Raw genomic sequence first — 27,609 nt, 5'->3', positions numbered from 1 at the left:
TGAAAATCATTGCTTTTCTTTCTTGTCTTTGTATAAATGTTATATTTAACAATAAAAAAATTTTTTTGAAGTGGGGCATAGTGCACTGATGTATTAAATATAATCTTTGAGTTAATTTTATAATATTTAGGAGTCATCATCACCATGTGGAAAAACCTTAGAATTCTGAATTTATTCTTTACAAAAAAATCTGCAATTATGAGTTTTTTTTTTTTTAACTCTATCGTGGGAAACAAGAAGAATGAATTAATTGGTATAATCTCTTCAAAATGAGCTAATTTCTATAGTGAGAATTCCTCTTAACCTTTATATTCAAATTCTCCTTACATTTTAAAGTATAAATGCAGTTTCCATACACCTTTATTATTTTTTAACTTATCAGGGGACTATATTGACAAGACACTGACTGGTTTCATGTTGAAGAAAACATACAAAATACAGAAAAAGTTGGTTCCATCTCCTCCCACTCCTCCTCACCCCTTAACACTCATCATCATGATCTGGTCAGAAGAGAGCTTTAAAGCCAGAGGGCAGAGTGACAAAGGGGCTGGGGCAGGGTGATGGGTTCCTGGCTATCACAATAATTCCTGTGAAAATTCACTGTGGTAATGTGGTGCCTCTCCCTGCTGGGAAGGGGAGTAGGCTGCAGCCTGAATACAGCCAGCCATACACATTTACTTTTGCGCTGCCTACCGTACAAAACATTTTTTCAAAGACCAAAATTCAAAGGATACAATAACATGTCGATCAGATGGGTTTCGCTGACGTGTCCTTTCTAATTGAGTCAACTGCTTAGCTTCTCGATTCCTTGCTGTTAATGTTGCTTTAAGGTCATCCTGTAGATATATATTTTTCGTTAATATAAATTTCTGATTTCAGAAACAAAATACATACATTTTGTTTTAAGAAAGAGAGAAAGCTCCTGTTGATCCAGGTACCATTACTCTAAGATTTATGAGTAGTGCATTATTAGTGTGTGTCTATGTATGTGTGTGATTGTGCTTGTGTGAGTTTCTTTAATGCACTCTCAAAGTAATGACAGACAAGACGATAATTTCAAGGTAAAACTATAACCATAAATATATATATATATAAAATCTTGATTGTGGTAGTAGTGTACATGGGTAAACACATCTGTCAAAACTCAATGAGCACTTAAAATGGGAGAATTGTATGGTATGTGAATTATAACCCAATAAAGTTGATTTAAAAAATAGAAATGTGTTATACTCATTTTAAAGTCTAAATGTTATTGCCTGCGTTAAAACAAAAATATAAACACATTTAGTAAAATAATTTGTCCATATATTCTTCATAACTATAAATATTAAAATGTTTTAGTTTCCATAATAAAAATACTTTATGTTGCTACAGTACTTACTTAGTAAGCTCAACTAAAAACATTTCATTATCCTCAAAGTTCTAAGAAATGATCTTTCAGAATGTAAAAAGAATGAATAAACGCTATTTTGCACTTTTATTAAAAAGACAATTATTGGAAACCTCATACCCTTTCACAGAATGTCTAACAACAGGAGAAAAAATGCATTTACTTACCCGTTTCATTTTTACAATGGTTCCATAAGCTTTCAGAGGTTCAACTACTTTGGCTTCAAGTCTTTCAACCTATTGAAAATTATTACAAAATATAACTGAAAAGAAAAATATAGATACATCAAAATTTAAATTGATATAAAATCTGTGTTTAACCTAAACATAATTACTACATAGATGTTTAAAAAATTTAAATGTAATTCTGTAAATTATCTCTATAATAAAAGGATTATCACCAGAAATCAGTAAGACTGAATGAAATTCTAAACCCAAACACCTTAAAAAACTTTAAGCTGAAGAGTACCAGTGATAGCACAAAAGCATCCGCTGTGCAATGACAAGAAAATGTCTCAGGTTTTTGAGGAGCTCATCTCTGCCACACCATCATTTCTGCAATACTTTTTTACCTTAAAACAGTAGCTTTTGGGACAAGTTCTAAGACATCTAAAATTTTAATACAGTACCATTTTCTGTGTTCTGTACAGTACTGGATACTCAACATACATTATCTCTAAAACGAAATCGCTGTTTTCCAGATAAGAAAATTGAAATTGAGAGATACAGCTTATTGGAAATATTTAAAATTGTTCACAATCCTCAAAAGCAAAAATGGTTAGGGATCACTGCATTAGCTGCAATTTTTCTGAGAAGCCATTTGTAAATTATCAAAGCCTAAAGAACAAGATAAATGGTCTCAGTGTTCAAACTGTATGGTTGACCTCTCTTCTCTCCCTAGCACACATTAATTCCTTCTTTTATCTAGAATTATTTCTTAAACATTACCACTTTTTATCACATTTTGAGTAATTATTTTTACTAACAGCACTAGTGTAAAGCACTAACAAAACAGATTAAAAGAAATGACCAGTATATAAATATAGTATAACTCTCTCGAACATTGAAATTTTCTCAGAACAGTAATACAAGATGACACATTTGAACGTGTATTATTTTTATAGCAGGGAAAGGCTTTTTTTTGATAATACATGCATAATCAATGAATAATTTTCATTTCATACTGATTTTTGTTTAGTTCCTGTAAACAAAACATAAATGAATGTTTCATTTTCAAAGATTTAGAAAAGAAAAAAAAAAAAAAGAGGTCCCATCAAGCATATAATTAGTAATCCTAAAATCAAAACTATTACTATTAAAAGGATAGTTTAGTCTATACCATTCCTAATAATCCATAGACTGAATTCAGTGTAAGGATTATCCAAATCTTTTTTCTGTTCTCCTTTTTGTTGCCTACCTTTTGTTCATTTCATTGTTCATTAGCACCTCCACCATTTGGTAAGCAAGGGAAATAAAAGGAGAACAAATGTAAATCAATTCACTTTGCTATTTGAGAAATAGCATAAAGGTTTTCTAGAAAAGGACACTGAATATATTGGCAAAACAGGAGTTTTAAGATTATTTGTGGGTATAAATTTTTGAAACATTAAACCCCCAGTTTTCAAGTATAACTGAGAAGTATTTATCACAGAAGAAACATCACAAGAACCGAACATTTTTCCAAAAAGAACTCCAAATGCAATTTTTAATCAATTTCTGAGTTTTTCTAGTTCTGGATGAGCAGTAATCATGGGTTCAAAGATTATTATACATTCTATTTCTTTTGATAATTGAAATTTCTTTTTTAGGATTTAAAAAAGGACCAAAAGCATTGATGAGTAAGGTACAAAAAAGCAAAGCAGATCTGAGCAACTCTGACAAGTTAACTTATGTCTTGAAACCAAAAATATTAGTAAAAGCTCTTTTTCATTACTGAAGGGGAAAAATGGGCTTTTAGAAAGAAAAAACCATTATACGTCTACTCCTCCCCCCCCTTCCCAAAAGAGCAAAAACCACAAAGAGGGCCTCAGCTAATCACTGGATATAAATCAGCATTTTTTTTGTTGCTGTTTTTGTTAAATTTTTCAGAGCCTGGAAGCTGCAATGATTTCTTGTCCATTTATGATTTATTCACACACAATGCCATTTCCAACATCTTCCACTTCCAGTCATATGTACATGCAAAGGAGACACAAGTCATGCTTCTTTTCTTCCCATGGGCACTTTATATACTATCTCCTATAAAAAATTATCCCTTGGCCAAAAACTGGCAAATGAAGTGGGGGAAATTCAAGACTTCAAGACACACTAAAGTGGTGATTTAAAAAGCAGTAAAAGAAAACACAGAAAGCTTTCCTTTAATAGGTACACACAATTGTTACAGACACGAAAATCTGTACATTTATCATCGCGTGTTTGTTCACCACTGAGGATACACAGAGGTCTTCATGGTTCCTTCATCCATTACTTCATGCGTCATTCTTAACAATGATGCTGTGACCTTGCTCCATACCTCTGCTTGTCGATAATCCTGAAGTTTGGCAAACTCATCAGCAAAGTTTTTCAGGCCCTGCTTTAAATTTGGGGTCTCAGTAGAGGCATACCCGTTGATTTCATTCACCAAGAGGTCTGCTTTGTCTCTCAATCTGGCAGTTTTCCGCACATAAGCAGCAAAGATTTGGCACAGCTCTCCAAAATGCTTTTCCACATTTGTGACAGCATCTTGCAGTTGTCTGGTTTGAGCGTCCCTAGCGAAAAAGGTGACACACAAAAAAACCCAAAACATTTTTGTTAGAGATGAGGCAGACTCACTGTCATGTGCATTTAATAAACGAACATTGCCGGGATACTTTGCAGCTTTGAAGGCGCAAAACCATCAACAATCCCACCATCTCCCGGGGCAGATCCTCCTCCTCCAGGACCCCATTCCCAGCCTGGCCACGATATCCGGCCAATGTAGGCGGACAGAGAAGCTTGAAAGGACGCACGGGACCTACCAGCTACCGGGGGAGGACTATTGAGGCTGGGAAGGCAGCTCCGCGCTACACGGCCTGGCTTCCCGACGAGGTACAGGTAGCCGCCTGCCTTCCAGGCTGCTGCACAGCTGGGACCAAAGGCCCAGAGCTTGGGTTGGGGCAGCGGCCCACCCATCCCTGGACTCCCCTTGGGCGCCGGGGCTCGCTCCAGCACAGGGAAATAGGCCTCAGGGCGCAGAGGCGGCGGCGGTCCAGCCTCCGGCCCAAGGCTGGAATTCGGCGCGGAGGCCCCACGGAAAGAGGCCCCACTTCCCCCACCCAAGTCCTCGCGTGTGGTAGGCCCTAGGCAGCTGGGCCCCAGGGCCGTTACCGGTTTTCCAGGCTGCGCCTTAACATCTTGCCTCGCGCATCACCGGGAACCCGGTGCTGGGGCCCGACAACCGACGTTCCGAGGCGCCCGAGCGCGCGCCAGGGCGCAGGCCGACGTCGCAGGGAGCTGGAGAGCCCGCCCCGTGCACCTCCGCGTTGGCCGGGGCGTTTCTATGGAAACGCAGCGCGCGCCCCCGCGCTCAACCCTAGCGCCAGACCTAGACTGTCTGGGGCTCGAGAAGGGCAGCGCGGGAAAGCAATGGAGCTGTCACGCCCATCCCTGCAGATCCGCCCGCGCCCTCACCCGCGGATGCGGCTCCCGGCGAAGTTCCTTAAAAACATCGCGGAAGCCCCTCCCGCTGGAGCTTTCTTGCCACGCCTGAACGAAGAGCCGCGTTTACCTCAAATGCCCATTGGTTTCCAAATCCTTCCAGGTTGGACCGTAGCAAAAGAGAGAAAAAAAGACAACCGAGCAATAACCCCGAGGAAAACGTAGAACTAAAGGCGAAATAAAGGCCAGTCTATGCTTATGTTACATTTGGTCACATATGTGCAACTCTGAAAATGTCGGCTCTTGGAGGCTGCCTTTATAAGGGGAGCAAGTGCTTAATGCTTCATTTTAAAATTTTCATCTATTCAGCAGATATTTATTGAGCACCTACTTTGGGGGTAAAGATTATGTTAGACACTTGGAATAATACAGTGTTAAGAAGGGTCTCCAGCCGTGGAGAGCTTGAGAGTTTAATGGGACAACGGACACTTAATCCATAATACCCTTAGATGAATAATAAGAGACATTTCTTTCTCCTTTGAACACTCAAGCTGGTTTCTACTTGTGTTTGCTCGTTCAAGTAAACACCTGTTTAGCTTTAGGACTAAATTCAAGCTTTATCTACATCAAGAAGCCTTCCTGGACTTCCTACCTTTCCCTAATCAAGTCAGCTTTTGGGGCCCCTTCTTCTGTGATATATTTTTATTGGTTTTCTGTCTCTGCTACTCTAGACTTTGCACTCTTTGAGGCAGAGAAAATAGTCTTGCTTTTGTATTCCTTTGTGCTTTGTTCTGCTCAAAACAAGATTTTTTTTTGATGGGGACAAATTTATGCCCCTAGTCCTTTGTTACCTCTCTTATGGAACTTACTCTGTCATGTTTCAACGTGTATCTATCTTCTGCTCTTGCATTCAATTGGCAAGCTATCTATTGAAGTCTGGTATCTTCCAGTATTGTGCTGGGCTCTGAATGTGCAGTGGTAGGCAAAAAGTAGAATAGTCTTTGCCCTTATAGAGTGCACTGTGTGGGAGAGGAGGAAGGAAGGACTAAGAGGAGGTAAACAATGTATTTAATTAAACTATTCAACAAATACATGTGAAATATTAAGTAAATTTTGTGCAACTGTATCGTTTCTGCTGTGTAACAAACCACCACGACTTCAGTGGCTTAAAACAATCCTTTTTCTAGCATCAGGATTCTCAGTCCATTGGCTGGTTCTTCTACTTCTTGTCTGCCCAGCTGACAGGTAGCTGCTGGTAGCTGACTGATCTAGGATGGCTTAACACACTTCTAGGGGTTGGCAAGCTGTCATCAGGGAAAACAAGAGCAATGTGTTTCTTATTCTCCAAGGGCTGGCTAGACTTCTTCAAATGGTTGCAGGGTTCCAAAATAACAAGAGAAGACAAACCCCACTGCATAAGTACCCTTCAGATCTCTGCCTGGGTCACATTTGCTGATATCCTGTCCATCAAAGCAAGTCACATGGCTGAGCCTAGGGGCTCGTGAGTAGAAGCAGGGGAAGAATTAGTGGATACTTTTGCAATCGAACACAATTTGCTCTACCAAAACTACTAAGGAGTAGTACATGGCACCAGCAGAGCATCTACTGAGTATAGTGGTTTGGCAACCTAGTTGGGGAAGGGCTTATTGAGGAAGTGACCGGTGAGCTGAGATCTGAAGAATGAGAAGGCGTTAACTAGGTGAAGAGGGAGAGAAGAACAGTCCAGAGACATCACAGGCAAATTGAGCCCCCAAACCCACCCCCATCTCTCCCTTACTTCCATATCTCAGAAAATGGCAATACCCTCCTAGCCGCACTGGCGATTCCCATCTGCTCTACCTCCAGAATTTTGAATCATTCCTTCTTCATTTCTTTTATATCATCATAATCCAAACCACTGTCATCATTAGCCCTTAGCGCAAAAGCCTCCTTACTGGTGCCCTCACATCCACATACTGTAATGCACAATCAAACATGTAAATCAGATCATACCAATCTTCCAGAATTTCCTTGTGCACTTAAAATTTAAAATCCTTATCCTGGCTGTTAAAGGGCCTTACCTCACATCTGTATTCCTGGCTACTTTCTCTTGCTCCCCCATAGTGCTTTAGCCACACTTTTTCTTTCTAGTCTTAGCATATATCAAAATTATTTCAGAGTCAGTTTTTTTTTCTTTTTGTAGGCTGTATGGTGGGGTCACATTTCGTTATTTTTACATGTGAGTATCATGTTATTGTTGCACCAGTTGTTGAATTTTTAAAATTTGTTTGTTTGGTTTTTGTTTGTGTTTGCTTATTTGTTTGTTTTTTTGGGAAGAGCATGGACTGGGAATCGAATCCAGGTCTCCCACACGACAGGTGGGAATTCTACCACTGAACTACCCTTGCATCCCCTTCAGAGTCAGTTTTGTGTTTGTTATTCTCTCTGTCCAGAATGCTCCTACAATGATTTTCACATGGCAGGCTACTTACACTAGGGGATTCTGCTTAAAAGGCACCTACAAACTGAGGGCTTTTCCTGATCACCCAGTTGTTACATAGCCCCCTGTTTTGTTTTCTTTGAAACATATATTACTCTCTGAGTTTAACCTACTTGTTTGTATGTTATTTCTCTCTTCCACGACTAGAATATATTCTCCATGAAACGAGGCACTTTCTGTTTGGTCACGTTATGTTCCCAGTATCACCACAGTGCTTGATCCAGAGTAGGTACTCAACAAATAGATGAGTTTACAAATGAGCATATGAATGAATGCGTTAAAGCCCCATAGCAAAGGGAGCATGGTGTTTGTGATAAATGAAAGACCTGTGAGGTCGGAGTGGAGGGGTGGGCTGGGTATTGAGGTATGAGACATAGTTGGAAAGTCAGTAGGGCCAGGTCATATAGGGGCTATGTTAAGGCGTTTGGGGCTTCATCTTAAAATCATTGTGAAGCTATTGATGTAATAGAGCCAGAACTATCTTATTCATTATGGAATTCTTGAAACTATTAGTTCAATGCCTCATAAATAGCATATTAATTCTTGAATAAATACGTAATACATTCCATCAGTCTTAATCCAATATATGGCATGGATATTCCCTTGGAAACTTCTACGGAGATGCACATTTTTTAATCTTTCTGTCTTATCAACAGACATTTCAAATCTGTATCAGCACAATTGTTCCCAAGTCTTTATTACTTGGCCGTATTTCCTGTCTTTTGGGCTTATACTGTCTGCTAGAGTGCATCATCTCATAGAAGAGGTGCTGGGGGTAGGGAGGTCAGTGCCTTGGCCAAGGTCACATGATGAGATGGTAGGAGGGCTGGAATTAAATCCTTTGTCTTCCTTCTCCAATGTGCTTCCCACTGTATCAGGGTCTCATTTCATCTCTCTCTCTTTCTCTCTCATGAATCATGACTTTTTGCAAAGTTCTTAAACAAATATAAATGAAAATCACCTTGACAAAAAAATGCCTTTTAGTACTTTTGGAAGGAGGTTATGTGTCAGAGGATCAGTCAATCACTGGGTATAGTATTATAAAATTCTCTGGAAATTATTGTTGCGGGTTACATATGGCATATGTAGTGATTTTTATTAAACTGTTGCATCATATTTGTATATGTATTGTGGAAGAAAATGGTCTTATTTTGTATAACATTGAATGACTTCCAATTTATTTATGATGCTTTAAGAGGTCCATTGGAGCAAAAGACTTACATTAGTTCCATTCACTCACTTATTCAGTAATCACTTATTGAGAACTTGTCATGTACCACGTGCCTTATTTTCCATTTCTGTTCGCAAGTGCTCTGAGTTAGGTGGTAGGACACAGCTAAACATACAATGCAGTCTTATTTCTTTGGGACTTAAAGGGGATTTGATATAGTTTTAACTAGATTATTTTAATTTAAATTATATTGTAATTTTACTGGCCTGAGCCCCCCCATCCCACCAACTTTAGAAATGAAGAAAGATATTAAATTACCTAACATGGTGTAGTGTATATATGGGCTAACAGTGAGTTTATGCCTAAGCAATATAGCTTCAAATGTAGCTGTTTCAAATAACCTAAGCCAATTGTTTTAATGATGATACATAGAAATAATGCTTCTTTCCATCCAGCAAAAGATTTACTTTTTTGTATGGTTTTACTAATTTTTTGCTCTTTAAAGATTCAATATTTGAAGGGTTGTTAAGTACTCCCTCTAGTGGTTAATTTAGTACTTAAGGTTATTTGGTCAAATTGGAAGTCAAGGAGATATAATGAAACCAGCCCTAGACTCCTATTTTTTTTTTAATGGCTGTTTTTAAAGTAGAAATCACCTATAACTAGTTTTCATCTTAAGTAATAGGGAGGGAGTATAATTAAGCACATGGGCTTTGACGGCTCTAATTTCACAGCCTGTATTCAAAGCCTTATCCCATTACTGTTTCAAGCTTTATCAATGCATCAGAATCACCTGGAAGGCCTTTAAACTATGGATTGCTGGGCTCAAGCCCCAGAGTTTTTGATTCAGGAGGGCTGGAGTGAGACCCAAGAATGTGTATTTTTTTAGCCAATTCTCAAGTGATACTGATACTGCTGGTCTCAGGTGATGTTGATACCAATTTGAGGACCCTAGACTCCTAGGGTAGTGAAAGTAAGCTTCATATATTCCTCATAGCTTAGCCTAACTTATCTTACAGGGTAGTTGTCAGAATTAAATGGAATACTAAATGTTAAGTGCTTGGCATGGTACCTGACATACTAAGCACTCCATAGAGGTTAGCCACTATTAATATAATAGTAGAGCTGTCAGTATTTGCTAAATTGGAAAATCCAACAAATAAGGTAGAACTTTAAAGAATATTTTTGTTGCTCAATAAGATGGCTAAGTTATATCAGTAGTTATATTTATCAGCAATGTTTTGTTCTTGACACCAAGTGCTATTAAAATCTGTTAATACCTCTCTAATGATTAATGCATTAATCTTTTTATATATTGTTTTATAAAAAAATCTATGCAAAACCAAACAAAAACAAAAGACCCCTCAAATTTATGGAGGTATGTTGTTCTAGTTTGCTAGCTGATGGAATGCAATATACCAGAAACAGAATGGCTTTTAAAAAGGGAGAACTTATTAAGTTGCAAGTTTATAGTTGTAAGGCCATGAAAGTGTCCCAATTAAAGCAAGTCTATAAAAATGTCCAAATTAAGGCACTCAAGAAGAGCCAATGAAGTTCAGGGATTTTCTCTCAACTGAAAAGGCACATGGCGAACATGGTGATGTCCGCTAGCTTTTTCTCCAGGCTTCTTATTTCATGAAACTTCCCCGGGTGTGCTTTCTTTCTTCACCTCCAAAGGTCTCTGGCTGTGTGGGCTCTGTGGTTCTCATACTCTCTCCAAAATGTTTCCTCTTTTACATGATACTAGTAAACTAAACAAGACCCACTTGAAATGGTGGGTCTAATGAAAGGTTAATACCCACAATTGGGTGTGTCACATCTCTGTGGAGATAATCAAGTTTTCAACCTATAGTACTGAATAGAGTTGGAAAGAAACAGCTGCCTCCACATGATGGATCAGGATTAAAACATGGCTTTTCTGGGGCACATAATCCTTTCAAACCAGCACATATGTCAAAGGGACACAGGAGCCAACTGTATGAGCTCCCAATGGCCAAAGCTGGAAAAATTTGAGCAAAAAACTAAATGAAATCATATTGATATTAACCCAAAAGATAAAATAAATATCCATGAGTCCATACTGATATAAGGGAATAACTAAATAAATGGGGGAGAAGAGACAAATTTGCCAATAGAAGAATTCCAAATAATTTATATAGATACTGTATCCTCAAGAAGGTGGAGCATAGCTTCCACTTCTTGGGCTGTGCGTTATGACTTCTTTCCAAAGAGTAAATTATGGAAATGGAGAACAAAGGGGTAAGTAACTTTCGGGTGGAGAAACCTGACACACACTCTATCAGCCAAAATTGATCAATGTCAACATCAAGACTTGTATTTGAGAGTATATACTTTTAAAAAAATATATTTTTATTGATAAATCTTAACAAACATTCCATACATGATTTATGATCAATGGCTCAGAATATCATCACATAGTTGTGCATTCATCACCATGATCATTTTTCAGAACATTTATATCACTCTAGAAAAAGAAATAAAAAGAAAAAAGAGAAAACTTATACATGCCATGCCCCTTACGCCTCCCTCTCCTTGACCATTAGTATTTCCATCTACTGAATTTATTTTAACCTTTGTTCCCCTATCATTTGTTAATTCTCCATCCATATTTTTTACTCATCTATCCATACCCTCGATAAAAGGAGCATCAGACACAAAGTTTTCACAATCACACAGTCACATTGTAAAAGCCATATTATTATACAATCATATTCAAGAATCAAGGCTATTGGAACACAGCTCAACACTTTTAGGTACTTCCCTCTAGCCTCTCTAATATGACATAATCAGAAAAGGGATATTGATATAATGTGTAAGAATAACCTCCAGGATAACCTCTCAACTCTGTTTGAAATTTCTCAGCACTGAAATTTTATTTTGTCTCATTTCTCTCTTCCCCCTTTTAGTCAAGAAGGCTCTCTCAATCTCTTGATGCCGAGTCTTGGCTCATCTCAGGATTTCTGTTCCACCTTGCCGGGTAGATTTACACCCCTGGGAGTCATGTCCCATGTAGGAGGGAGGGCAGTGAGTTCACCTGAGACCTGCTTAGAGAGTGAGGCCGCATCTGAGGAACAAAAGAGGTTTTCTTGGGGTGACTCTTAGGCCCAATTTTTTTTTCCTGCAAAAAACATTAGATCAGTATTTGCCATTCACTGTTGTCTATACTTTAGAGAACAGTTACCTTTTTGAGCCTCAGCTGCTTTTTTTTTTGACATTCATGCATTTTTAATTATTTTCCATAAATAAGTTTTTCATGGGGGAATATATTTGGAACATAAATATCTGTCTAGTATACATGCTTTTCAGTTAAAAAAAAATTAGTTTTAGTAGTTGCCTTAATTCCACAAGTCTGCTACACCAAAGAACTACAAACTGGGTGACTTAAACCAACAGAATTTATCATCTCATAGGTCTGGAGACCAGAAGTCCAAAATCAGGTGTCTGAAGGGCTGTGGTCACTCTGAAGTGTGTAGGGAGGAATCTGTTCTGTGCTTCTCTCCCAGCTTCTGGTGATGGCCTGTAAGCATTGGTTTTCTGGCTGTGTCACAAATCAGGCTCTGCAGCTGCCATCACACAACCGTCTTCTCTCTCTCTGTCTGTCTGTATCTCTTCTCCTCTTCTTTATTTTTAACTTTTTTAATTGTATAATATAATATATATACAAAGCAAAGAAAGAAAAAAGCAATAGTTTTCAAAAGATTCTTCAACAAGTAGTTACAGGACAGATCCCAGAGTTTGTCTTGGGCTACCATACTATCATCTCAGAATTTTTCCTTCTAGTCTAGAAGGAATAAATTTTTTTTTTATCATCACCATCAACTTTTTTGTGAAAAATAACATATACACAAAACAATAAATTTCAAAGCACAGCACAACAATTAGTTATAGAACAGATTTCAGAGTTTGGTATGGGTACAATTCCACAATCTTAGGTTTTTACTTCTAGCTGCTCTAAGATATTGCAGACGAAAAGAAATATCAATTTAATGATTCAGCAATCATATTCATTTGTTAAACCCTACTTTCCCTGTGTAACTCCATCTTAGGACCAATTTTAATAGGCCTAGCCTATCCTTTGCAGGAATAAATTCCACAAGGGCGAACCCCAAGATTGAGGGCTCAGCCTATTGACTTGATTGTCTCCACTGCTTGCGAGAATATCAGGAATTCTCCAAAGGGGAAAGTTGAACACCTCCTCCTTTCTCCTCAGTGCCCCAAGGAGATCTTGCAAATACCTCTTTATTCACTGTCCAAATTACTCTGGGATACATCAGGGCATCATACTAACCTGGACAAACCAACAAATTCTTACACCCTATTCCAGATTCCATGTACTTATAGTGTTCAACTAAACTGCCCATACAAGTTAAGTTAAGAAATGTATTATGCAAAATATAAATTTTGCACCAAATAAACATCTCTCCCTTTGGTCTCACACAGAAGTTGAAGTTTTGGAATATAGATATTATCTTACCTTAGTCCTATCCAGATCAGCTTCATTCATATCTCTACTTGAAGTTGGATCCCTTTTTCAACTTTTTAAACAGTTCCTGTATGGAGTACTTCTGACTTTCATAGCTTCAGAGCTCTAATTCTGAATCTCAGGTGTCACATAAACACCTGAAGTTCATGGAAACGACCAGGTTATAGACAAACAGCTAAGTATCTCAGAATTTAGGAATAATAGTTACAATTCGTGAATCTATGTGACTGCTGTAAGAGCTTACAATCTAGGACCATTTACAATAGGCCCCAACCTGATAACCCATGCTTTCAACTTCAGTTCCCCAAGTTTTTGTATCATAGTCAGTCTATTTGTGTGAGACATACAATATTTGTCTTTCTGTTTCTGATATTTCACTCAACATACAGTCCCCAAGTTTCATTCACCTAGTTGCATGACTCACAACTTCATTCCTTCTTCTGGCCAGTCAGTAGTCCACTGTTTGTATACACCATAGTTCCCCCTTCCATTCCTCAGTCATTATACCCTTAGGCCATTGCCATCCATTGTGGATTGTGAACACTGCCACAATAAACACCAGTGTGCAAATGTCCATTCCTGTCTCTACACTCAGTTCTTCCAGGTATATACTGAGCAATGGGGTTTCAGGATCATATGGCAACCCCACCTCTAGCTTCCTGTGGCACCACCACACTGCGCTCCGAGGGGACTGGCTGCACCTCTCAGTTTTCGTACTGACAGTGAATTGGCACAGCTCGTTCTCTGCATTTTCTCTAGCACTTATTGCTCTCTGTTCATTTTTAAACAGTTTTGTTCACACATCATATAATCCAATCATATAATCATATAATCTAAGTGTATAGACATGTCTTTGCCACCATAATCTATCTGAAGAGATTTCCTTTCCTTCCACAAAGAATCCATACCCCTTCCCATGTGCTGTGCCTGTTGACATTTAATTTCTGCATAATGCCTTTGTTACAATCAGTGGAAGCATACTATAATGTTACTGTTGATTACAGACCTTAGCTTGTATTGATTGTACTTTTTCCCATATACCGTTTTTAACACCCTGCATTATTGACATTCATTTGTTCTCCCTCATGTAAAATGTTTTTTTATTTATACATTTAATCATTATCATTGTCTACTCTAGGCATTCCTAAATTATACTGTCTCAGTCTTTATCCTCTATTTTTCCTTCTGGTTTCATACATGCCCCCAGCCCTTCTCCTTCTATCAGACTCACATTCAGCTTTATTCAGTACTTATATTATTGTGCTACAGTCAGGTAGTATTTTGCTATCCGTATCTGATTTTTTACGGTCAGTCCTGTTGCACAATCTATATTCCTTCAGCATCAATTGTGCAATCTCTACCCTATTTCTATCTCCTGATAACCTGTGTTCTTTTTTTTTTTATTCCATCTCAGTCTTTATTGTCTATCCTTCCTTCTGGTTTCATTTGTGCCCCCAGCCCTCCTCCCTCTATCATTCTCACATTCAGCTTCATTCAGTGTTCTAACATTATTGTATTACAGTTAGGTAGTATTGTGCTATCCATTTCTGAATTTTTACAATAAGTCCTGTTACACAATCTGTATCCCTTCAGCTCCAATTACCCAATATCTACCCTATTTCTATCACCTTATGGTCTCTGTTACCAACCGAAATTCTCCAAGTTCATTCACTAATGTCAGTTCATATCAGTGAGACCATACAGTGTTTGTCCTTTTGTTTCTGGCTAATCTCACTCAGCATAATGGCCTCAAGGTCCATCCATTTTTTTACATACTTCATAACTTTATTCTGTCTTATAGCTGCATAATATTCCATTGCATGTGTATACCATAGCTTGTTTAGCCACTCTATCTGTGGATGGACATTTTGGCTGTTTCCATCTCTTGGCAATTGTAAATAATGCTGCTATAAACATTGGTGTGCAAAGGTCCATTTGTGTCCTTGACCTCATGTCCTCTGAGAAGATACCTAACAATGGTATTGCCGGGTCATAAATCAGGCTCTGCAATAATAGCAATTCTATATTTAGCTTCCTGAGGAACTGCCAAACTACCTTCCACAGCAGTTGTACCATTTGACATTCCCACCAACAGTGGATAAGTGTGCCTCTTTCTCCATATCTTCTCCAGTACTTGTCATTTTCTGTTGTATTGATAATGGCTATTCTGGTGGGTGTGAATTGATATTTCATTGTGGTTTTGATTTGCATTTCCCTAATAACCAGGGAGGTTGAACATCTTTTCGTGTGCCTTTTAGCCATTTGTGTTTCCTCTTCTGAGAAGTGTCTGTTCATGTCTTTTGCCCATTTTGTAATTAGGTTTCTGTCTTTTTGTTGTTGAGTTGAACAAGCTCTTTATATATTCTGGATACTAGACCTTTATCTGATATATTGTTTCCAAAAATTGTCTCCCATTGTGTAGGCTGTCTTTTTGCCTTCCTGACAAAGTTCTTTGATGCACAAAAGTGTTTAATTTTTTTTCCCATCATCAATATTTATTGAGCATTTACAGTGTACTAGGCACAATAGAACATACAGAAAACATTGTCCCTGCTCTTGAGGAGCTTATATTCTAAAAAGTGTTTAATTTTGAGGGGTTCCCATTTCTTTCTTTCTTCAATGCTCGTGCTTTGGGTGTAAGGTCTAGGAAACTGCCTTCTATTATAAGATTTATAAGATATTTCCCTACATTTTCTTCTAAAAGCTTTATAGTCTTAGATCTAATGTTTAGGTCTTTGATTCATTTTGAGTTGATTTTTGTATAGGGTGTGAGATATGAATCCTCTTTCATTCTTATGCATGTGTATATCCAGTTCTCTAGGCACCATTTATTGAAGAGACTGTTCTGTCCCAGGTGAGTTGGCTTGACTGTCTTACCAAAGATCAGTTGTCCAGGATGAGAAGGTCTATATCTGAACACTCTATTTAATTCCATTGGTCAGTATATCTATCTTTTTTTTAAAATTTATTTTTTTATTAATTAAAAAAAATTAACAACAAATGAACTAAAACGTTAACATGTGATTCCGTTCTACATATATAATCAGTAATTCACATATCATCACTTAGTTGCATATTCATCATTTCTTAGAACATTTGCATCAATTCAGAAAAAGAAATAAAAAGGCAACAGAAAAAGAAATAAAACGAAAACAGACAAAAAGATTATACATACCATATCCCTTACCCCTCGCTTTCATTGATCACTAGCATTTCAATCTAAATTTATTTTAACATTTGTTCCCCCTATTATTTATTTTTATTCCATATGTTCTACTTGTCTGTTGACAAGGTAGATAAAAGGAGCATCAGACACAAGGTTTTCACAATCACACAGTCACATTGTGAAAGCTATATCATTATTCAATCATCTTCAAGAAACATGGCTACTGGAACACAGCTCTACATTTTCAGGCAGTTCCCTCCAGCCTCTCCATTACATCTTGAATAGCAAGGTGATGTCTACTCAATGTGGAAGAATAACCTCCAGGATAACCTCTCGACTCTGGAATCTCTCAGCCATTGACATTTTGTCTCATTTCACTCTTCCCCTTTTGGTTGAGAAGGTTTTCTCAATCCCTTGATGCTGAGTCTCAGCTCATTCAAGGATTCTGTCCCACGTTGCCAGGAAGGTCCACACCCCTGGGAGTCATGTCCCACGCAGACAGGGGGAGGGTGGTGAATTTGCTTGTTGTGTTGGCTGGAGAGAGAGGCCACATCTGAGCAACAAAAGAGGCTCTCTTAGAGGTGACTCTTAGGCCTAAATTTTAAGTAGGCTTGACCTATCCTTTGTGGGGTTAAGTTTCATATGAACAAACCCCAAGACTGGGGGCTCAGCCTATAGCTTTGGTTGTCCACACTGCTTGTGAGAATATCAAGAATTCAACTTGGGGAAATTGAATTTCTCCCCATTCTCACCATTCCCTGAAGGGGACTTTTCAAATACTTTTCCACTCACTGATCAAATCACTCTGGGATTTATCAGGGCAGCTTTCTGGACAAACCAACAAAATCTCATGTCCTACCCAAGATTCCAAGTACTTATGGTGTTCAATCAAGCTATCTACATAAGTTATATTAGGAAATGCACTAGTCAAAATATAAATTTTGTACCAAATAAACATTTTTTAATATATCTATCTTTATGCCAGTACCATGCTGTTTTGACCACTGTAGCTTTGTAATATGACTTAAAGTCAGGTAGCGTAAGATCTCCAACTTCATTTTTCTTTTTCAGGATATTTTTAGCTATTCGGGGCATCCTGCCCTTCCAGATAAATTTGATAACCTGTGTTCTTAACTTCAATCTCCAATTTTGCTCATTAGTGTTAGTTCATATTAGTGAGACCATATGATATTTGCCATTTTGTTTCTAGCTATTTTCACTGAGCTTAATGTCCACAAGTTGTATCCATGTTGTTACATGCTTCATAATTTTATTCTGTCTTACAGCTGTGTAAAATTCCATTGTAGGTATATACCACAGCTTGATTAGCCACTTATCTGCTGATGGGCATTTGGGCTGTTTCCATCTCTTGGCAATCATAAATAATGTTGCTATAAATGTTGTGTGCAAATGTCTATTTATGTCCTTGTCCTCAAGTCCTTGAATATATACCCAGTAATGGGATTGCTGGATCATACGGCAATTTTATCCTTAGCTTCCTGAGGAACCACCAAACTGTTTTCCAAAGTGGTTGTATCATTTTACATTCCCACCAACAGTGAATAAGTGTTTTTCCACATCCTCTCCAGCACTTGTCATTTTAATTTTTTTGATAATGACCATTCTAATGAGTGTCAGATGCTATCTCATTGTGGTTTTGATTTGCATTCCCTAATAGCCAGTCAAGTTGAGTATCTTTTTATGTGCCTTTTAGCTATTTGTATTTCCTCTTCTGAGAAGTATCTGTTCATGTCTTTTGCCCATTTTTAAATTGGATTGTTTGTCTTTTGTTGTTGAGTTGAACAATCTATATATTCTGAATACTAAATCCTCATCTGATATGCAGTTTCCAAATATTGTCTCCCATTGCATGGGCTGCCTTTTTACCTTCTTGACAAATTTCTTTGATGCTCAAAAGTAATTAATTTTGAGGACTTCCTATTTGTCTATTTCTTTCTTCAATGATTGTGCTTTGGGTGTAAGTTCTAGGAAACTACCTCCTATTACAAATTTTATAAGATATTTCCCTGTAAAAGTTTTATGGTCTTATCGCTAATGTTTAGGTCTTTGATCCATTTTGAGTTAATTTTGTATAGGGTGTGAGATATGGATACTCTTTCATTCTTTGGCATATGGATGCCCAGTTCTCTAAGCATCATTTATTGAAGAGTCTGCTCTGTTCCAGGTGGTGGATTGGCTCGAGCGCCTTATCAAAGTTGAATTGTCCATAGAGGAAAGGGTCTATATTTGAACAGTCTATTCAATTTCAATGGTCAGTGTATCTGTCTTTATGCCAGTACCGTGCTGTTTTGACCACTGTAGCTTTGTAATAGGTTTTAAAGTCAGGTAGTGTCACACCTCCCGCTTCATTTTTCTTTCTCAAGATATTTTTAGCCATTCATGGCACACTTCCCTTCCAAATAAATTTGGTTTTTGGTTTTTCTGTTTCTGCAAAATAACTTCTTGAGATTTTAATTGATATTTCATTGAATCTATAAATCAATTTGGGTAGAATTGACATCTTAACTATATTTAGTCTTCCAATCCATGAACATGGTATACCCTTCTATTTATATAGGTCTCTCATGATTTATTTTAGTAATTTCTTATAGTTTTTATGTATAGGTCTTTTGTATCCTTAAATAAATTTATTCCTAAATATTTTATTCTTTTGGTTGCAATTGTAATTGGAGTTTCTTTTCTTGATTTCCTCTTCAGATTGCTCATTACTGGTATATAGAAACACTACTGATCTTGGGGTGTTGATCTTGTACCCTGCTGTACACTTTGCTATACTCATTTATTAGCTCTAGTAGCTGTGCTGTAGATTTTTTTGGATTTTTCAAAATATTGTATCATGTCATCTGCAAACAGTGAGAGTTTTATTTCTTCCTTTCCAATTTGGATGCTGTTTATTTCTTTTTCTTATCTAATTGCTCTGGCTAGAACTTCTAGCACAATGTTGAATAGGAATGGTGACAGTGGACATCCTTGTCTTGTCCTGATCTTAGAGGGAAAGCTTTCAGTCTTTCCCATTGAGGATGATGTTAGCTGTGGGTTTTTCATATATTCCCTTTATCATGTTGAGGAAGTTCCCTTCTATTCCTGTCCTTTGAAGTGTTTTCATCAAGAAAGGATGTTGAATTTATGTCAAATGACTTTTCTACATCAATTGAGATGATCATGTGTTTTTTTCTGCTTTGATTTGTTGACATAATGTATTACATGAATTGATTTTCTTACATTGAACCATCCTTGCATACCTAGAATAAATCCCACTTGGTCATGGTGTATAATTCTTTTAATGTGCTGCTGGATTCGATTTGCATATTCTGTTGAGGAGTTTTGTGTCTATATTCATTAGAGAGATTGGTCTGTATTTTCTTTTCATGTATATTTGTCTGGCTTTGGGATTAGGGTGATGTTGGCTTCATAGAATGAGTTAGGTAGCTTTCCCTTTTCTTCATTGTTTTTTGAATCGTTTAAGCAGGATTAGTATTAATTCTTTCTTGAATGCTTGGTGGAACTCATGTGTGAAGCCATCTGGTCCTGGATTTTCTTTTTTGGGAGCATCTTGATGACTGATTCAATCTCTTTACTTGTGATTGGTTTGTTGAGGTCATCGATTTCTTCTTGAGTCAATGTTGGTTGTTCATGCCTTTCTAGGAAGCTGTCCATTTCATCTACATTGTCTAGTTTATTAACATATAGTTGCTAATACCTCCTTTATTTCTTCAGGGTTAGTGGTTTTGTCTCCTCTTCCATTTCTGATTTTATTTATTTGCATCTTCTCTCTCTTTTTTTTGTTAACTTAGCTAAGGGCCCAGCGACTTTAGTGATTTTTCTCAAAGAACCAACTTCTTATTTTGTTGATTTTCCTGATTGTTTTCACATTCTCAACTTCATTTACTTCTCTAATCTTCTTTATTTCTTTCCTTTTGTTTGCTTTGAGGTTATTTTGCTGTTCTTTCCCTAGTTTTTCCAAGTGAACAATTAATTCCTCGATTTTTGCTCTTTCTTCTTTTTTAATATAGGCATTTTAGGCAATAAATTTCCCTCTTAGCACTGCTATTGCTGCATCCCATACATTTTGATATGTTGTGTTTTCATTTTCATTTGCCTCGAGATATTTACTGATTTCTTCTGTAATTTCTTCTTTAACCCACTGGTTGTTTAAGAGTGTGCTGTTTAAAATGTTAAAATAGATTGAGTAGATTGAAATACTAGTGAACAATGAAAGGGAGTGGTAAGGGGTATGGAAAAAATATGGGGAACAAAGATTAAAATATATTGAATAGATGAAAATACTAGTGGTCAGTGAGAGGGAGGGGTAAGGGATATGGTATGTATGAGTTTTTTTTTCTTTTTATCTCTTTTTTTGGAGTGATGCAAATGTTCTAAAGAATGATCATGCTGATGAATGTACTACTGTGTGATGATATTTTGGGCCATTGATTGTACGCCATGCACAGAACATTTGTATGTTTACGAATGTTCATGTTTGTATATTGTTTCAGTTTGATAATAAAAAATAAATTAAAAAAAAGAGTATGTGGTTTAGCCTTCATATACTTGTGAATTTTCTGGCCCTCTTCTGCTATTGATTTCCACCTTCATTCCATTATGATCTGAGAAAGTGTTTTGCATGATTTGAATCATTTTAAATTTGTTGAAACTTACTTTGTGATCCAGCATGTGGTCTATCCTTGAGAATGATCCATGTGTACCTGAGAAAAATGTGTGTCCTACTGTTGTGGGGTGTAATGTTCTGTAAATGTCTGTTAAGTCTAATTCATTTATTGTATTATTCCAATTCTCTGTTTCTTTGCTGATCCTCTGTCTAGATGTTCTATCCACTGATAAGAGTGGGGAATTAAAGCCACCAACTATTATGGTAGAGGTGTCTGTTTCTCCTTTCAGTGATGTCAGTATTTACCTCATGTACTTTGGAACATTCTGGCTTGGTGCATAAATATTTGATTGTCATGTCTCTTGTTGAATTGTTCCTTTTATTAATACATAGTGTCCTTCTTCGTTTATTATAATTGTTTTACATTTGAAGTCTAATTTGTTGGATATTAGTATAGCTACTCCTGCTTTTTTCTGATTGTTGTTCACATGAAACATCTTTTCCCAACCTTTCACTTTCAATCTATTTTTGTCATTGGGTCTAAATTGAATCTCCTGAAGACAGCATATAGATGGGTCCTGTTTTTAAATCCATCCTGCCCATTTATGTCTTTTGATTGGGGAGTTTAATCCATTAACAATTAGTGTTATTATAGTAAAGGCAGTACTTTCTTCTACCATTTTCTGTTTTGGATTTTAAAAAAATTTTTAAATTAAAAAATATCACAACAAACAAATGCAAACATTCTTAATTTTTGATCATTCCATTCAACATATGTGTTTAGGATTTTATATGTCATATCTAATTTTTTTCTCTTTTTATTTTTATTGATAGTCTTAATTTCTACACTCTTCTCCAGGCCACTCTCTCCTGCCTTTTCCTATCTGCCTGAAATGCTCCCTTTAGTATTTCTTGCAGAGCCAGTCTCTTGGTCACAAATTCTTTCAGTGATTGTTTATTTGAAAATATTTTAATCTCCCCTTCATTTTTGAAGGACAATTTTGCTGGATATAGAATTCTTGATTGGCAGTTTTGCTCTTTTAGAATCTTAAATATATCATACCACTGTCTTCTCACCTCCATGGTTTCTGTGGAGAAATCCACACATAGTTTAATTGACCTTCCCTTGTGTGTGATGGATTGCTTTTCTCTTGCTGCTTTCAAAGTCCTCTCTTTCTCTTTGATATCTGACAATCTGAGTAGTAAGTTTTTGGAGTATATTTGGATCTGTTCTGTTTGAGATATGCTGCACTTCTTGGATCTGTAATTTTATGCCTCTTATAAGAGATGGGAAATGTTAAGTGATAATTTCCTCCATTAGTCTTTCTCTTCCTTTTCCCTTCTCTTCTCCTTCTGGAACACCCAGAACATATATATTTGTGTTCTTCATGTAGCCATTCAATTCCCTGAGACCCTGCTCATATTTTTCCATTCTTTTCCCTATATTTTCTTTTGTGTGTTGGATTTTGCATGTCCAGTCCTCTACTTCACCAATCCTTTCTTCTGACTCTTCAAACCTATTGCTGTAGGTGTCCATTTTTAAAATCTCTTTTGTCTTGACTTTCATTCCCATAAGTTCTGTGATTTGCTTTTTCAAACTTTCAATTTCTTCTTTTTGTTCACCGAGTGTTTTCTTTATATCGTCCCTCAACTTGTTGATTTGATTTTGGATGAGATTTTCCATGTCTGTTTGAACATTCTACGTTAGTTGTTTTAACTCCTGTATCTCATTTTAATTGTTGTTTGTTCCTTTGATTGGGCCATATCTTTGATTTTCCTAGTATGACTTGTTATTTTTTGCTGGCATCTAGGTATTTGATTTCCTTAATTAGTTTATTCTCGTGGTTGTTTTCACTCTTTTACCTAGGATTTTCTTGCTGAATGGCTTTGTTCTCTATCTGTTCTTTGATGTTTAGTTCAACTTATTCTAGACTTCTAGCATAGGTTCTGTTTAACTGATCAGAATTTTTCAGTTATTTTTCTTGTTCTTGCTCTGGCTATATGAAGCTTTTGGTTTTTCAGGAGATGATCTCTTCATATATTATAGACCCCAGTCAGATTTTCCCAGACTGGACTGGCCCACCTCTCAGGAGGAAAGTGTCACCAGCATTAGTTTTCCCTGAGGATGAGACCTGGTATGTTGTCAGAGTTTCCTAAGAAGCCTCTAGACTCTGTGCTCTTCTTATCCTGCCCAGCATATGGTGCTTGTCTGCCCACAGCTTCCCACCAGCATAAAGTAATCTGGTGCCTTTAATTTCAGCAGACTCTCCCTGCCAGGGGTGTGGTTGAGACAGAGGGGAGGTTGTAGGCTGGCCTTGATTGCTTCAGTTTTCCAGTCCCTGGGGCCTAAATTCCTTGAAGAAGCAATTCCACTTGAGCTGGGCCTCATCTTTCTCTTGGGGGAAGATATAGCCTTTAGGTAATTAACTCTTTTCACTTGACTAGTTACTTTGTATCTCAGGCAAACTTAATTCTGCCCTTGCTTGGGCAGTGCTAGAGCCTGAGAGTGCTTCCAGTTCTATCTAATGAGCTGTTAAGGAGTAGAAAAAAAAGCAAAAAAATCTTTTCAGAGCTGAACCCCCAGTCCTTGGGTTTGTCAATCAAGCACTTACATTGGTACCTGGCTCTATGTATCTCCAGGCTCTATGTGTCCCTTTTATTGGGGCCCAGCCCTTTTGCAGTATTTTGTGCTGTCTGACTCAAAATGCCTCTGTTTTTTTGTTTTTTTGTTTTTCCATCAGTACTGCCCCCTCTCTGCAGGGTCAAAAAGTTCTAGTACCTTTAGTACTTATTCCAAGTTTGTCTGTGCTGGAGGCCTATTTTCAATAGTCAAAATTTGTTAATTAATTCCACAAGTGGAACTTGGTTGAGCTAAGCCCTTGCTGCTAATAAAGTCTATTTCCTTTTCTTTTGGGGAACCAGACTGCCAAACCCATGAGGGAGGGGTGCCTGCCATTGTGGTTTGGGGGACTTACAGTTCTGTGTGGGGTCTCAGACTTTCAACCTAGTCCAGACTGGAGTTCGCTGTGTGTCTGGTCACTGATGTAACCCCAGCAGTTGTTCTGTACTGTTCCTGGCTATTTACTAGTGGCTCTAGAGGATGAACTAAATTCTACATCTCTAAGCCACCATCTTGCCCCTGGTAAGAGTATTTTGAGTCAATAATATGTACTTTTGATACAATGTGATTAAAGTGGCAACTTAACCCTGTGCTCTTCCTCCCAAAAACTCATAACCCCAGTCGACTTGTCAGAAAAACATCAGGCAAATCCCAACAGAGGAAATTCTACAAAACATCTGAGCCATAATCCTCAAAGCTTCCGAGGTCATCAAAAACAAGAAAGTTCTAGAAATTGTCATGGCCAAGAATAACCAAAAGAGATTGAAAACTGAATGTAATTTGGCATCCTAAATGGAAGTCTGGAACAAGAAAGGCACATTAGGTAAAAACTGAGGAAATTTGAACAATGAATGGAAAACTATAAAACAAAACTCTGACTTGCAGAAAAAAATTTAATACATTCTGATTATTAAAAGTTCCATCAGTACAAAGAAGTACACTTGTTGTTTAGTGTGTACATGTTTGTAGTTATTATAACTTCTAGATGAATTTTGTCAATATATAATTCATTTTGTCTTTGTAATAATTTTTGACTTCAAGTCTATTTTTTTTATATCAGCATAGCTGCCCTAGCTGTCTTTTGGTTACCATGTTCATGGATTATCTTTTCCCTCCCTCTCATTTTCAACCTCTAGCTCTAAAGTGAGTCTCTTGTAAACAATTAGATCATGCTTTTCTATCCATTCTGCCAAACTTTCTCTTTTAATTACTTTACTATGACATTTGAAGTTAAGGAAAGACTTACCTATACCATTTTTCTGTTTGTTTTCTTTACTCTGTTTTGGTTTGTTAATATTGCTGGAAATGCAGTATACCAGTAATTGTTGGCTTTTTATGAAGGAAATTTATTAAGTCACAAGTTTACAGTTCTAAAGCCATAAAATGTCCAAACTAAGGCATCCATAAAATCCTTTCTTGACTTAAGAAAGGCTGATCTGGGAAGGCATGTGGCTAGAATCTGCTGGTCTTTTGGCTTCTGGTTTCAAAACAGCTTCCCTCAGGGTGTTTTCTTTCTGCATCACCAAAGGTCTCTCTGTCAGCTCTAAAGCTTTTTCTAAAATGGTCCCCTCTTAAAGGACTCCAGTAAGAGGATTAAGGTCCACCTTGAATGGGCAGAGATACATCTCCATGGAAACCACCTAATCAGAGGTCTCACCCACAATTGGGTCTGTTATATCTCTGTGGAAACAGCTTAATAAAAAAGATCTTACCCTACAATATTAATTTAGGATTAAAGTACATGGCTTTTCTGGGTACACAGCAATTTCAAACTGGCATAATGTCATGTCATTTTTGTATTCTAATTCCTCCAATGAGTCTTTTATGTTTGATGGACTTTTTCTAGTGCACCATTCTTAGTCTCACCTCATTTCTTTTTCAATAAATTTTAACTTATTTTCTTAGTGGACACCTTGGGGATTACAATTTAATATCTAAATTTACAATAACATGGTTTGAACTGATACTAACTTGGCTTCAATAGAATACAAAAACTGCTCCTATACTATTCCTTCTCTCTGCCCCTTTATGTTGTTATTGTCACAAATTTCATCTTTATATATGTGTGCCCATTAAACATAGATTCATATTTATTGTTTTAGTCATTCATCTTTTAAATTATACAAAACAAAAAAGAATTATAAACAAAAAGTGCAATAATACTGGTCTTTGTATTTGCACTTGTGGTTATTTTTATTGATGTTCCTTATTTCTTTGAATGGCTTTTAGCTACTGTCTAATGTCCTGCATTTCAGCCTGAAGAGCTCCCTTTAGGGTTTCTTGAAGGACACATCTACTAGTGACAAATCACCTCAGCTTTTGTTTATCTGGGAATGACTTACTTTCTCTTTCATTTTTGAGGGATGGTTGTGCCAGATATGGAATTCTTGGTTAATTTTTTTTTCCTTTCAGTACTTAAGATGGCATCCCATGTGTTCTATAATAAACTTACCATGTATGAATATGGAGATAGTAGTCATTATTTGGGATGTTATCTGAAATTTCTTGGGTAATTAGGCACAAACACAGAGAGCTAGCCAGCTGAGAATGCATGGAAGGACAGTTGTGTTAGATCGAAGGCCCTGGAGGGGTAGAGGGGAAAATGAGGACAGTGGAGGAACTTTCTGGGTTTACCTAACTTCGGCTCCTCCAAGGGTCCATGGACAGGGGATAGGAAGAAGCCCATGAGGGACCTGGACTCTTGTCTTTCTTGTGACCCAGGGGAGAGAGGTAGGGCTTTCCCATGGTTACTGGGACTGTGAAGTGTGAAAGGCAGAAATGGCAAGGGCACTTTAGAGAAGCAACTCCTTAGAGGGCAGCTTCTTTATCATCCAAGCCCTATAGAGAGACAGGCGTTGTTAGTAAATTATGCAGCATGAAAAGGCAAGTGCCCATATTCGGAGAAGACCCATTGGAAAAACTAGGGCAGTTCATATCATCCTTACTAATTGCAGTTATGCCCAGAGCAGGGCTAGCTGGGATGTTTCACTTGAAAGGGAAATTTATGACTAAGCCAGGTAGGAGAACAAAGTACCAAAAGTAATTTTTTTAGTCATTATAGTCATGCTTTCCTCATGATCCAGTCATTTCATTTCATAGTCTTTTTTTTTTTTTTTTGTATGCTTATGGGTTGGCCACATTTCATTCTTTTTCCATGTGAGTATCCCCTTATTGCAGCACCATTTTTTAAATTTTTGTTTGGTCATTTCATAGACATATTTATTTTTTAAAAAAGAATAAAATTAGAGATGTCTGACAGAAACGTAAAAACATTCAAACCATAATACTTTACTTTGTTTTTATGATATTTGATTTTTGTACTTTATCACTTTATCCACTGGAAAGACATGTATTTCACATTTTAGTTTTATGGTTCTGGACGCATGGTTTTTTCTTTATCGTTTTCAGTGTTGGTATGAGCTTTTTCTTTTTCTGAGTCTGCACAGATATTGTTAGTGAGCAGTTGGATTTTTACTTAGTCAATGTATTACAACCAAATTGCAGCCATTATGCTTTTTGAAGTTCCATTTATCCAAGATTTAGTCAGTGGGAACCCTTCCAACAGGCTTTTGCGTTTGACATGTTGCTGTTCGTTTTAAATGCTTTCTGTGTTCTGGCACAACATGTCCCAGGCTCACATTGTACTTTCTCTGCTCTAGCTTTGTGTCAGCTAGATCTTCAGGGAAAACTAGGCATCATTTTAAACTGAAAGTTTCAAATCCCTTATCAAAGCATTCTCTAGAGACTGTTTTGGGAGTAACTAGCCTGTTGAGTAAGGAGTTGAAAGCATCTGATTTGTAGCTGTAATGGTCATGTACCCAAGAGATTAGGATTTAAGGGATGATTCTGATTACTGAATCATTATAAAGATGTTTCTTTTTGCTTTCTGGTATATTGGAGTAGACAGAGGGAAATACCTGAAATCTCTAAATTGTAATCCAGCTGCCTTGATCTCTGATAACGATTGGATAGCCCTTATCTTCTGCCCCTGTGATTGTAAAAACCTTGTGACTAACCTTCATTTGTACCCATTTA

General features: G+C 37.2%; 1 protein-coding gene across 1 annotated transcript in view; it reads right to left on the bottom strand.

The window, feature by feature from the left end:
- CIBAR1 (CBY1 interacting BAR domain containing 1) overlaps positions 1-4,868 on the bottom strand; it is a 31,196-nt gene extending 26,328 nt beyond the window's left edge. The window contains exons 1-4 of the mRNA XM_077167202.1: positions 4,735-4,868; positions 3,902-4,136; positions 1,558-1,626; positions 735-836 (exon numbers count right to left, since the gene is read on the bottom strand). Of these exons, the coding sequence (XP_077023317.1) occupies positions 735-836; positions 1,558-1,626; positions 3,902-4,136; positions 4,735-4,760 (432 nt within the window). The 5' untranslated portion in view covers positions 4,761-4,868. The remainder of the gene's footprint in view (positions 1-734; positions 837-1,557; positions 1,627-3,901; positions 4,137-4,734) is intronic.
- Between the last annotated feature and the right edge of the window lie 22,741 nt (positions 4,869-27,609).

Source organism: Tamandua tetradactyla, chromosome 6 (genome assembly GCF_023851605.1).
Source record: "Tamandua tetradactyla isolate mTamTet1 chromosome 6, mTamTet1.pri, whole genome shotgun sequence".
Taxonomy (NCBI): Eukaryota; Metazoa; Chordata; class Mammalia; order Pilosa; family Myrmecophagidae; genus Tamandua; species Tamandua tetradactyla.
The sequence above is the reverse complement of the archived record's forward strand: the minus strand, read 5'-3'. Positions and strand labels throughout refer to the sequence as shown.